Raw genomic sequence first — 13,487 nt, forward strand, 5'->3', positions numbered from 1 at the left:
ATGTTCCGCTACAAGTTTGAGTGGTACCATTCCTGATGTCTGACTTGCATCTATTTACCCTTTGATGCAGAGACTCTCTGGACTGGCTAATATCCATGGCAGAGGGGCGTTGCTGTCACTTGATGGCACAGATCACATTTTCGGATGTGCAGTTGTACGAGCCTCTGATGTGGTGGCTTATTTGGTTATGTGCTATGGTGGTGTTGCTTGTGTAGATGGGTGGACAGAGTTAGCAACAGGGTTTGTTGCGGGGGGGGGGGGGGAGTTCCTGGGTGAGTGTATGTGTGTTGTGGCATGTGGCTGCTGGAAAGTATTTGCTTCAGGCTGGGGGCTGTCTGCAGGCAGGGACTGACCTGTCTGCCCAAGGCCTGTGACAGGGAGGGGTCAATTTCCAGGCTAGGTTGTAGATTGTCAATGATGCACTGGAGAGGTGAAGCCTGGGGCTGTAGGTGGCGGTCAGTGATGTTCTGTGATTTTCCTTGTTGGATCTGTCTTGGAGTAGGTGACTTCTGGGTTCTCATCTGGCTCTACTGATCTGTTTCTTTACTAAAATAACGTAATTAGCCTCATTAACACTGGTCCTACCATTGACAGGCAACTTCTTCTTCTGTTCTATATACCCCGGATTCTGTAATTTCCGCTCCAGTTCATCTGATGAAGTGGGTTTTACCCTGAAAGCTCGTGCCCTAATAAGCGTGTTCATCTCTAAGGCGCCACAGGACTGCTCATTGGCTGAAATGGGTCAGTGTATGTTAGTAAAAGGCCAAGGCTCAAGATATCTGGGGCTTAAGCTAATTGGCTAAAGGTTCAAGCTCCATTTTATTTTGTCCCAACCTGTTTGTCTGTTCCTGCTTATAATGATACAGCCACTTGCTGGGCTTTTGGGGTATGTCTGCACTCCAAGCTGGGGGTGTAATTCCCTAGCTCTCCTCAAGCTAGAACATCACAGACGGGCTGCCCAGAGCTGAGGCACCTCACTGCTGCCTGTCCTTAGGGAGTGAAAGTCTTGTCTGGGCCTGCTGTGGATCAGCTCCCTGAAATCGCCAGCCTCTGGCAGCATAAGCCCGGCCTGCCAGACCTCTGCAGACCCTTCTTGTGCACAGGATAGTAATAGGCACCTACCACCTGCAAGTCCCCAGGGTGCTGTTGGTGGAGCACTCAGCCCGCGGTCCGCAGAACCCTCGCGGAGCACTTCAATTCGTGGTTCCCCAAAGACGACAGCACCCGCCTGCTTGTAAGATTCAAGTCACAATCACCACTTTGCACCACACCCAGCACTGAACTACCTCCATAGGAAGAACAAGAGCAAGTTTATTACAAATAACAGAAATTCAAGTGAAAGAGAATGAGACTATTGAAAACCAACTGTTACAACATATAAAACAAAATCCTAACCCGCTGTCTGGAGGCTAACCTTAACTAACAAGGCACCTCCTGCCTCCTACTAGACCACTTACCTCAAGTACTTTCACCCACATCTTCAACCAGCTGGGCTGAGTTCTTTTCTTGTAAGAGCAAGGCCCCTGGCAGCTTGTCCGGAAGGAATGCACCCCCAAATAGCAGAACAGACCTTCCATTTTCTTTGCACCCCCAAATAGCAGAACAGACCTTCCATTTTCTTTGCACCCCCAAATACCAGAACAGACCTTCCATTTTCTTTGCACCCCCAAATACCAGAACAGACCTTCCATTTTCACTGAAAACGGGCATATCCCCTAGCGCCCTCCTCGCAATTCACTTCTTCCTTTGGGACTTCCCACCAGCTCTTCATTAGCGTTTGCCTTGGTGTGCTAACAGACTGCTGCATGGGCCTGGCCAGCTGCCCCTTTTCCTCCCCCTGTCAGCATGGAGAGGAGGGAGGCGAAGAGACAAGGACGTAAAGCGGCCGTGTGTGGGCTGCTAGCAGCAGCCGGTTCTTCCTGGGATCCGCTCCGGCCCACACTGGCCTGGAGAGATGGTACATGGGGGTGACCTGTGCTAACAGCAGACCTAGCACCCCCTGGCGCACATCTACGTAGCTCCTCCCCTAGTGCCAGAAACACCCTTCCAACCGTCGCAGTGAAGAGCTGCAGTGGGGTCCAGACCCGACCTCACGTGAGCTCTTCTGGTGAACCCAGGGGATCCCAGTGCCCCATGGACCCCTTGCCCTCTGCCACTTGGCATCCGGAGGTGCTTGGGTCACGCTGTGCAGGAGGTCCGACACATGCTCAGGGCAGTCAGCCCTATGTGGCCTGGGCCGGCAGGTCTACACCTGCTGTCCCTGTGCTTGAACAGGGCTCATGCAGGTCTCTCTTCCCCCTGGGAGTTACCCCCAGCTCCAGGGCAGAGGGACCCTGCGATGCAGGGCTGGGGGTATTTCAGCAGAAATGGCGTCTCGTCAGCCGTGTGATTAGAGCAATTTCAACCCCCGCCACCTGCAGTGACACAGGCAGGCTAGGAATGGCCAGCTCAGCGCCTCTGGAGAAGCAGAGCCTTGAATTGACCTGCCTGGGCCCCAGAAGCTGAGCCACTCTAACCCTGTAACCGAGCCAGAGCTGACTTCTCGAAAACAGCCCTTCGACTGGAAACAAGCAGAACAAATAGCATCTGCAGGAACCAGATGGGGGATTTGATTTTCTGTTTCTGTTTCTAAATGGAGCCCCACCTCACTTCACAGTCGAGTCAATGTAACACCGGCAGGCGGAACCAAATCTGGGACCACTGGAGCTTAGTGCATGAGCCTCTCCTGCCTGTGCTAAAAGCCAGCTGGCTCCCAGCTCAGGCTGTAGTAGAGCAAACTCCTCCTCTCTCTGGGAGGGGTGTCTGCTGCTCCGGGGGATGGTGCCCCATGCCCGGGGTGTCTGGGTATGATTAGGACAACCCGGAAGCCCCCGAGCCGCACTATCCTGCCCACCTGGCCACAGGGATGAGCTGCAGGCCCCTCGCACAGGTGTGAGGGTGACATGGCATGACGCCCTAGGCATCAGCTGTAGAGGTGGGCCAAGAAGCATTCCCTGCCTTGCTGCGATGCTCCTTCTCCATCTCCTCAGGAGCTTTCCCCTTAGGGCGTGCTGCAACCCTGAGGAGAACCCGCAATGGGGTGGCATTTTACAGATAGCCAGTCCCCTGCCGGCTTCATCGGAGCGCTGCCACGCCAGGACAGCCATGGATGGCCTCTGAATCAGGGTTCCGATGCCCAGTTCTCAGCTCCAAGGTTCTGATGATGCCTCGCAGGCCCGAGCTTAGTCCAGGAGGGCTACAGCAGCGGGATGACTGGAATAGACTATTCCGCACTTACCTGCACTCTGCCGTACTGTGGTAGGGCCTCAGCCACGGATCAGTGCTAGGTGCTGTTCGTACACACAACAGAGGCAGAGCTTCCTAGCTCAGCACTAGACAATAGAGAACAGTGGAGCATCCCCACGCTACAAAAGGGGACACTGAGGGGCAAAGTGGGGCAGCAGCTTGATCAAGACCACGAAGTAAGTTGGTACCAGAGTCAAGATGAGCACTCAGGAGCTGGACTGCGCTGCTGCACCCCACACGCTGATGGCTAGTCCCCTGTGCACTCCCAGTGAACCGGGGTCTCCACCCCCCGTCAGCTAATTATTAGCGTTTCCTGTGCTGATGGGTGTTGTGGGGCTCCCGGCTGCCCTCCCTTCCAGTCAGAGCCCCCTCTTCTTTCGGGAGCCACAGCATTGGAGACAAGGGCTGGAAGAGAGCTCCAGGGGCTTCGAGTCCAAGGCCCTGCTCGAAGCAGGACCAACCCTTGCAGATTGATGCCCTTAGGCTGCTCCTGGAGAGCAGAGTGTAACCTCATGGGAGAAACAACAGACTCAGGGATATGTCTGTGCTACACTGCGCGGGTTTTAGCAACCCGACTGTACCAACACAGCCACGTCACTCGGGGTATGTCTGTGCTACACTGTGCGGGTTTTAGCAGCCCGACTGTACCAACACAGCCACGTCACTCGGGGTATGTCTGTGCTACACTGTGCGGGTTTTAGCAGGCCGACTGCACCAACACAGCCACGTCACTCGGGGTATGTCTGTGCTACACTGCGCGGGTTTTAGCAGCCCGACTGTACCAACACAGCCACATCACTCGGGGTATGTCTGTGCTACACTGTGCGGGTTTTAGCAGCCCGACTGCACCAACACAGCCACGTCACTCGGGGTATGTCTGTGCTACACTGTGCGGGTTTTAGCAGCCCGACTGTACCAACACAGCCACGTCACTCGGGGTATGTCTGTGCTACACTGCGCGGGTTTTAGCAGCCCGACTGTACCAACACAGCCACATCACTCGGGGTATGTCTGTGCTACACTGTGCGGGTTTTAGCAGCCCGACTGCACCAACACAGCCACGTCACTCGGGGTATGTCTGTGCTACACTGCGCGGGTTTTAGCAGCCCGACTGTACCAACACAGCCACGTCACTCGGGGTATGTCTGTGCTACACTGCGCGGGTTTTAGCAGCCCGACTGTACCAACACAGCCACGTCACTCGGGGTATGTCTGTGCTACACTGCGTGGGATTTAGCAGCCCGACTGTACCAACACAGCCACGTCACTCGGGGTATGTCTGTGCTACACTGCGCGGGTTTTAGCAGCCTGACTGTACCAACACAGCCACGTCACTCGGGGTATGTCTGTGCTACACTGCGTGGGATTTAGCAGCCCGACTGCACCAACACAGCCACGTCACTCGGGGTATGTCTGTGCTACACTGCGCGGGTTTTAGCAGCCCGACTGTACCAACACAGCCACGTCACTCGGGGTATGTCTGTGCTACACTACGCAGGTTTTAGCAGCCCGACTGTACCAACACAGCCACGTCACTCGGGGTATGTCTGTGCTACACTGCGCGGGTTTTAGCAGCCTGACTGTACCAACACAGCCACGTCACTCGGGGTATGTCTGTGCTACACTGTGCGGGTTTTAGCAGCCCGACTGCAACAACACAGCCACGTCACTCGGGGTATGTCTGTGCTACACTGTGCGGGTTTTAGCAGCCCGACTGCACCAACACAGCCACGTCACTCGGGGTATGTCTGTGCTACACTGCGCGGGTTTTAGCAGCCCGACTGTACCAACACAGCCACGTCACTCGGGGTATGTCTGTGCTACACTGTGCGGGTTTTAGCAGCCCGACTGCACCAACACAGCCACGTCACTCGGGGTATGTCTGTGCTACACTGTGCGGGTTTTAGTAGCCCGACTGCACCAACACAGCCACGTCACTCGGGGTATGTCTGTGCTACACTGCGTGGGATTTAGCAGCCCGACTGTACCAACACAGCCACGTCACTCGGGGTATGTCTGTGCTACACTGCGCGGGTTTTAGTAGCCCGACTGTACCAACACAGCCACGTCACTCGGGGTATGTCTGTGCTACACTGCGCGGGTGTTAGCAGCCCGACTGTACCAACACAGCCACGTCACTCGGGGTATGTCTGTGCTACACTGCGCGGGTTTTAGCAGCCCGACTGTACCAACACAGCCACGTCACTCGGGGTATGTCTGTGCTACACTGCGCGGGTTTTAGCAGCCCGACTGTACCAACACAGCCACGTCACTCGGGGTATGTCTGTGCTACACTACGCGGGTTTTAGCAGCCCGACTGTACCAACACAGCCACATCACTCGGGGTATGTCTGTGCTACACTGCGCGGGTTTTAGCAGCCCGACTGTACCAACACAGCCACGTCACTCGGGGTATGTCTGTGCTACACTGCGCGGGTTTTAGCAGCCTGACTGTACCAACACAGCCACGTCACTCGGGATATGTCTGTGCTACACTGCGTGGGTTTTAGCAGCCCGACTGCACCAACACGGCCACGTCACTCGGGGTATGTCTGTGCTACACTCCGCGGGTTTTATCAGCCCGACTGCATCAACACAGCCACGTCACTCGGGGTATGTCTGTGCTACACTGTGCGGGTTTTAGCAGCCCGACTGTACCAACACAGCCACGTCACTCGGGGTATGTCTGTGCTACACTGCGCGGGTTTTAGCAGCCCGACTGTACCAACACAGCCACGTCACTCGGGATATGTCTGTGCTTAACTGCGTGGGTTTTAGCAGCCCGACTGTACCAACACAGCCACGTCACTCGGGATATGTCTGTGCTACACTGCGCGGGTTTTAGCAGCCCGACTGTACCAACACAGCCACGTCACTCGGGGTATGTCTGTGCTACACTGCGTGGGTTTTATCAGCCCGACTGCACCAACACAGCCACGTCACTCGGGGTATGTCTGTGCTACACTGTGCAGGTTTTAGCAGCCCGACTGTACCAACACAGCCACGTCACTCGGGGTATGTCTGTGCTACACTGTGCGGGTTTTAGTAGCCCGACTGTACCAACACAGCCACGTCACTCGGGGTATGTCTGTGCTACACTGTGCGGGTTTTAGCAGCCCGACTGTACCAACACAGCCACGTCACTCGGGGTATGTCTGTGCTACACTGTGCGGGTTTTAGCAGCCCGACTGTACCAACACAGCCACGTCACTCGGGGTATGTCTGTGCTACACTCCGCGGGTTTTAGCAGCCCGACTGTACCAACACAGCCACGTCACTCGGGGTATGTCTGTGCTACACTGCGCGGGTTTTAGCAGCCTGACTGTACCAACACAGCCACGTCACTCGGGGTATGTCTGTGCTACACTGCGTGGGTTTTAGCAGCCTGACTGTACCAAGACAGCCATGTCACTCGGGGTATGTCTGTGCTACACTGCGTGGGTTTTAGCAGCCCGACTGTACCAACACAGCCACGTCACTCGGGGTATGTCTGTGCTACACTGTGTGGGTTTTAGCAGCCTGACTGTACCAACACAGCCATGTCACTCGGGGTATGTCTGTGCTACACTGCGTGGGTTTTAGCAGCCCGACTGTACCAAGACAGCCATGTCACTCGGGGTATGTCTGTGCTACACTGCGCGGGTTTTAGCAGCCCGACTGTACCAAGACAGCCATGTCACTCAGGGTATGTCTGTGCTACACTATGCAGCTTTTAGCAGCATGGCTGTACTGACACAGCCACGACACCTGGGGTATGGCTGCACTCCACAGCTTGAAGCAGCACGGCTGTACTGACACAGCCACGTCGCTAAGCACTGCATAGTGTAGAGACAGTCTGGTGGCTGTTTTGAATGTTGCTTTTGGCTTTTCACACGCTGCAGCTTGACAAACAACTGCCCAGATGAGAAAGTGCACAGAGGTGCTGCAGGGAGTGCAGTTCTTGGGGGAGGGGAGGGGAAGTACATGACTCTGCTGTTTAAAATAACAAGCACTAGTTTCACGGCCAGCAAAGCAAAAGGGCAGCTCCTTCTTCTCTGCCCAGGGAGAGAAGCAGAACTTATGGCTGGTGCAGCCCTGACAAGACTTAGGAATTTTGTAGCAGCTGATTTAAAATGTTCTTAAAGCCTTTGTCAAAATGATAGAACACAGAGAGTGCGGATGAGGGGCCCTGGGTCTGGCACTGAAACTGTTGCCTTATTCTCTCCCCCTGCACGTGCAGCTACGTGCTGTGAAGATCTGGTTTGTTCTGTGGACTATGTGCAGACCCTGACGTGTGTCCAGAAAACTGAGCCCAGTGGGACTTTGTACAACCTCACGGCCACGTGGTAGGTACTCACGAGCCGGGGACACGGCTTACATTTGCAGCCGTTTGCCAGGGGCTAGAGCGCGCCGCTCTCCTGCTCAGGCCTCTGGGCTCACCGCCGACCGCACTCACTCCCCCGCACTCGAGGGGACTTCCCATTTCTGGCTTCCGTAACCCGGCTCCCGGCAGGGAGGGGAAAGGAGGCAGTTGCCCCAGTTGAGAGGGGCCTGGGCGCTGCACGCTGCTCTAGTGCTGAGGGCTGGGGGGAGGTCCAGCCCCATGCTGCAGCCGGCTTGGCAGGCTCTCTGCCCCGACTCTGCCACCCGAAGCCCCCCTCCTGCTGGGGGTGCGGAGCCTTGCCCAGGAGCCTGTGAAAGCCGTTGCCCCCGGGCCATAGCAGGGCGGTATCACCCCCCAATACACACACTTCACTGCCTCCCGCCATGCATGCTCCTCCGTCTCCCAGGCCTGAGACTGGCCCTGCTGCTGTTGGGCTTGGAGCAGTGTTAGGACTCAGATGTGGATAATGCTGTGGCCCACCCTTTGCCAGCATATGGCTTTATTTCTGGCCAGATCTGTGTCCTTGGGCCCCCCCTGCTAGTGTAACCCTTGACCCTCCTCTGCCTTTGCATCCGCGTAGGGCTCGCAGGGGCAGATGACTGTTTTCCAGGGCCCCGGGCAGCATAACTCCGCGGGGCCCCCCCTTTGCCACGGCGCATGCGCGGGGCTTTTTTAAGCGCGGGTCCCGGGGCGGCCACCCCGTTCGCCCTGCCCTATATCCGCCCCTGAGGGCTCGTTTGTAGGAACGGCCCTGAAGGAAAGAGACCGTGCAGCTGTAGCTAGCCTGGAGAGTAACCTCTAACACCCCGTCTATTAGTGATAGAAATGCAGCCGTGTTAGTCTGGTGGAGCTGAATAAAAAACAGGACAATGTAGCACTTTAAAGACTAACAAGATGGTTTATTAGGTGATGAGCTTTTGTGGGCCAGACCCACTTCCTCAGATCAAATAGTGGAAGAAAATTGTCACAACCATATATACCAAAGGATACAATTAAGAAAATGAACACATATGAAAAGGACAAATCACATTTCAGAACAGAAGGGGGATGGGGGGGGGGGTAAATGTCTGTGAGCTAATGGTATTAGAGGTGATAATTGGGGAAGCTATCTTTGTAATGGGTAAGATAATTAGAGTCTTTATTCAAACTTAAGTGTAAAGTGTTGAATTTAAGCATGAATGACAGTTCAGAGGATTCTCTTTCAAGTGTAGTCTGAAAAGGCCTTTGAAGCAGGATGCAGGTAATCAAGTCGTTGAGACAATGTCCTTTCTGGTTGAAATGGCAAGAAACTGTTTTTTCTTTGTGATCCTGTCTAATATCTGTTTTGTGGGCACTGATCCTCTGGCGAAGTGTCTGAGACATTTGCCCAATGTACATAGCAGACGGACACTTTCGGCACATGATGGCATAAATTATATTTCTGGATGCGCAGGAATATAAGATCAAGAACACATACGTGTTCATTTTTTAAATTGTATCCTTTGGTATATATGGTTGTGACAATTTTCTTTCACTATTTGATCTGAGGAAGTGGGTCCGGCCCACGAAAGCTCATCACCTAATAAACCATCTTGGTAGTCTTTAAAGTGCTGCATAGTCCTGTTTTTTGTTTCACCCCATCTATTGACTTTGAAATGTCCCATCTCCCCTTACCTACCACACTTCAGGGCTGTTTCCTGCTCACTGTATTCCCAAGATCTCTCATAACTCTGCTTAGAGCTGAGTAGATAGAGGGATTTTTTTGCAAGTATTTGTTGGCATTCAGAAGTGAATTTCCATTTAAAAACCTAATTGTGCCACTTTTGCTTTTCATGAATTTCTCTGCTAACTCATTTTAGTTACGTGTGTTACTAGGGCCGGATTAAGGGGGCTAGCCACCCGAGGTGCCAACCTATGGGGGGCATCTGATTGACGTGGTAAGGGGCGCTGCATCAGGCGCCCCCCATAGGTTGCTGCATGGGGGTGGGACCACGCATGCCCCGGATGCCTGGGGGCGTGGTGCCCCATACACATCAACCAGGGAGGGGCCATGCATGCGCTGCGCGCCTACTGCATGGGGTGCAAGAATGGCTCGGGCCAGCCCTATATGTTTCACAAATCACAAACTAGCCCCATTAAAACATGTTGTTACAAGGAGGGAGAAGAATCGTTCTCCTTGGCCTCTCAGAGCAGGACAAGAAGCAAGGGGCTTAAACCGCAGCAAGGGAGGTTTAGGTTGGACATTAGGAAAAACTTCCTGCCTGTCAGGCTGGTGAAACACTGGAATCAATTGCCAGGGGGTTGTGGAATCTGCTCTCGCGGTTCCTTCCAGTCCCGTGATTCTCTGAGGGGGCTGTGTTTGATGTTTAAAGGCTTGTTGAAGAAGAGATGGACATTTCGGAGCGCTCCTGCAGTCTGCTCCAGGTGTCCAGAAATGCTACTCACACTCAGTACGCATGCTGCATGGACCTGAAGTATTTCCATTCTGACGACATGTTCAGGGTAGATGTGACAAAGCTGGCCGATGGGCAGTACACAACTTCCAAAGCATGCAGTGAATTTCATCTGAGCCAGAACAGTAAGTACATGAACTGCTGAACCTACCTTTCTGCAGCACGATCCCGGTGCCTCTGGGCACACGTCGCTCTGGGTCACATGGGAGTGCCTAGGGGTTTGTGCGTGCATGCTGCCAGGCGGGGGGCCTGCTGCATAAGGCTGGCCCTCTGCCCAGGCTGGAGTGGGGGGCATGTGTCGGTCCCTGCATATCGCGTGTCCCTGGAGTAGCAGGTGACTTGTTCCCGCCTCAGATCTGCTCTATGTCTAAATAGCCACAATGCTAGTTATTCAGCCAGAAGCAGACATGACCGTGAAGGGTCGCTTCCATCGGACGTGTCACAAACACGCCCAGTAGCAGCCGTTCCAGTGGGAAATCTGAGCAACATAAAGTTCTTGCCCTGTCAGGTGGCATCAAATACCCCTAGAAACCTGCCTCTTTCCTGAGTTGCCTCTTGTACAGGGGAGTTGGTCCTCATGACAGGACAGTCAGGGTGGATGCTGGTGTAGCTTGTTCACACAGCACGTTGCTGAACCCTGAATCCTGCAATAAACCACGAGGTTCCTGGGTGCCCAACTAGACACACACAGGCCACAAGGGGCTGCCAACCTACTGGTGGAGTTTCAGTATTTGGTTCCGAAATGGAGCCTCAGGTAAGGAGCGTCGAGGCACGTGTCAGAGGGTTACCGGAAAGCAGACGGCCTTGCAAGGGCATGAGCAATAAGTGACGGGTGCTGTTGTCAGAGACCATTCCCGTCCCCTGCACCCAGCCAGAGCAGAGGGTCTCAGGACCGTGCAAATCAGCACAATTTTCTTTCTGTGTTTGCACCCCAGTTAAGCCGTACCCGCCGTTCAACCTGACGGCCGTGCTTTCGGAGGGATACAACATCTCCTGGGACACCATCTATCGGAACTCTCCGGTCTTTTACAACTTGGATAACGAGCTGCAGTACGAGCTGCGGTATAAGAAGAAGAGCGATACCTGGGAGGTGAGAGGGAAGCGAGGGTACCGATGGGAGTGTACGTACCACACCAGCAGAACAGGTGTGCAGGCATGAGCCAAAGCAGGAGAAGGCCCAGCCTCTGTAAAGTAACAGCGCTGAGCTCTGGAGGGGCAGGAGAGGAAGGAGTCCTCGGGGTGCACACGGTGTCTTCGTTTGACTGGCCTGCCTGGCTGGCGCTGGATGGAGACTGGGATCATTTCTCCTTGTGTCTGAGGGGCTCTGACTTTCATAGGCAAGACTTGGAGCTCAGGCCTCTCCTCCGCTGGATGAGTCGCACCCCAGGCCAATGCTGCAGCCCCCACAGGGTTAGCCACGGCTGCTTGGCTGGGTGCTGGCCTGGCAGGGCAATGAAAGTATGAAATAGGGTCTGCTCCCTCCCCGCCGAGTGCTGTCAGCTTAAGCCAGCAGCATGTTGGGGCAGGAGCCAGGGCCAGGGGGCTGCTGCCGGCTTCTGCTGTCCAGGGCCCAGTCCAGAGGGGGACGTCTCAGGAAGATGCTTGCACAGCTGTCAGCCTGGAGCTGCAGGTCCCAGGGACTGGCCCACTAGACCCTCTCTGCTGCCCTGTCGGGGGTTGGCTGTTTCCTGGGCTGCAGCCGTGTAGATCAGCCCCGGCCATTCCATCAGCATCAGCCCCAGGGAGGTTCCCATTCGTGACACTGACACTGGTACAGGACAGGAGGCCCTAGGGCCCTTATGCAGAGATCCAGACCCTGGCATAGCTGCATGGCTCCGCATCCGCCCGATGCTCCCTGGAGAGAGGGACAGGCTGGGGCCCCTCGACTTCAGCCACCAGTGGAGTCTGAGTCTGTTTGGAGAGCCCAGGGGCTTGAGGCTTCGAGGGGGATCGGGGTGGGGGTGGGCTCCAGATGCCATAGGGAGGCTCAGCAGATTGACAGCTCAAGTGTAGGGGGCTCAGCTGGAGGTTCTGGGGGGGATCCGGATGCACAGAGGTTGGGGGATGGGGGTAGCTCCCCTGTAGCTAAGTGACGGGGGCAGGAAGTGCAGAGCTCCTTGGAGCCAGGGGAGATTCTGGTCTGACCCTGATGGCTCCCTGCAAGGGAAGTCCCATCATCCTCTCCCTGCCCCCGCACAGCTGGGGCTAGCCGCCGAGCACCTGCTGGGGCTGGGAAGAAGCTCTGGGCCTGAGGCTGGAGCTCGCTGCTCTCCTGCGCTCCCCTCCCCTCACACAGCCTGGGTGGGAGAACAGCAGGCACAGCGCTCCCCCCACAACGCCCCTCTGCGCCCCTGTGTGTGGAGAGTCATTGGGAATCGGGGCCAGCTACAAGGGGGAAATCTGGGGCCTCTGAATCCTGTACATGCCCCTGTGCCTCCGCCGCCTGCACCCCTGCTCCTGCCTGCAGCTTGTAGAGAAGGCCGGGTGTGGTGGAGTAGCCCTGCCCAGCCACGTCCCGTTTCCCTGGGGGCCCCCGCAAGGGCTCTCTCAGCTGGCAGCACAGGGCCATTCAGACCTCTCTAGCTGTGGGCTGTGCGACAGAACCTCGCCTCCTGCCTGCGGATGGGCCAGCTAGCGCAGAGCTGGGGCGCTACCAGGCCAGCTCCATTTTGTGCCTGTCGCCCGTGGGGGGCCATTGGTAGGCAGGCGGGGATCAGAGGGTGCTAAAAGGTTACAGTTCGTCAGTCTAATACTGAAACCAACACGTTTAGTCAGAAACAGAACCTTTGGGGGTGGGGAGCAGGTGGGGACTGGGACCAAAGCCTCCACTTCTGCTAAAAGCTGCCGCGGTGTTTCCCTTTCCCAGACTCAGAAGAGCAAAGTGATCCCGGAGGACACGCGAAGCGTGGTGCTCCTGCCGCTGGAATTCCAGAGGGACACAGTCTATGAGTTCCAAGTGCGGGCTAAGCCCAGGCCTGGCTCCGAGTACCTGGGCTTCTGGAGCGAGTGGAGTCACCCGCTGACCCTGAAAACTGAACCGGAGGGTAATCAGAGCATCAGCCCCTTTGCCTCCCGTCTGACGCTAGAGAGCAGCTCCAGAAACTGGTTCATTAGAACGAGAGCCAGGGCCATGGCCACAGCTGAGTCCATTGCACTGTGCACCTAAAAGGGGGTCACAAATTGTCCCCTTGGCCTCGGAGGACAGGACAAGGAGCAAGGGGCTTAAACTGCAGCCAGGGAGGTTGAGGTTGGACACTAGGAAACACGTCCCACCTGTCGGGGATGAAACACTGGGATACGTTGGCTAGGCAGGTTGCGGAATCTCCACCATGGCAGATACCTGGCGGGGATGGTCTGGACGGTGCTTGTCCTGCCATGAGGGCTGGGACTGGACTCGAGGCCCCTTC

General features: G+C 55.7%; 1 protein-coding gene across 5 annotated transcripts in view; it reads left to right on the plus strand.

Annotated features, from left to right (window-relative positions):
- IL21R (interleukin 21 receptor) overlaps nucleotides 1-13,487 on the plus strand; it is a 47,763-nt gene that overhangs the window by 20,830 nt on the left and 13,446 nt on the right. For 3 of the 5 annotated variants that reach the window (XM_075899961.1, XM_075899960.1, XM_075899959.1), the window contains 4 exons: nucleotides 7,505-7,610; nucleotides 10,000-10,205; nucleotides 11,016-11,170; nucleotides 12,947-13,124. In XM_075899961.1, coding sequence (XP_075756076.1) covers nucleotides 7,505-7,610; nucleotides 10,000-10,205; nucleotides 11,016-11,170; nucleotides 12,947-13,124 — 645 coding nt within the window. Of the gene's footprint in view, nucleotides 1-6,607; nucleotides 7,611-9,999; nucleotides 10,206-11,015; nucleotides 11,171-12,946; nucleotides 13,125-13,487 lie in introns of those variants that run through there. The other 2 variants (XM_075899963.1, XM_075899962.1) reach the window with 2 other exon arrangements.

Source organism: Pelodiscus sinensis, chromosome 16 (genome assembly GCF_049634645.1).
Source record: "Pelodiscus sinensis isolate JC-2024 chromosome 16, ASM4963464v1, whole genome shotgun sequence".
NCBI classification, from domain to species: Eukaryota; Metazoa; Chordata; order Testudines; family Trionychidae; genus Pelodiscus; species Pelodiscus sinensis.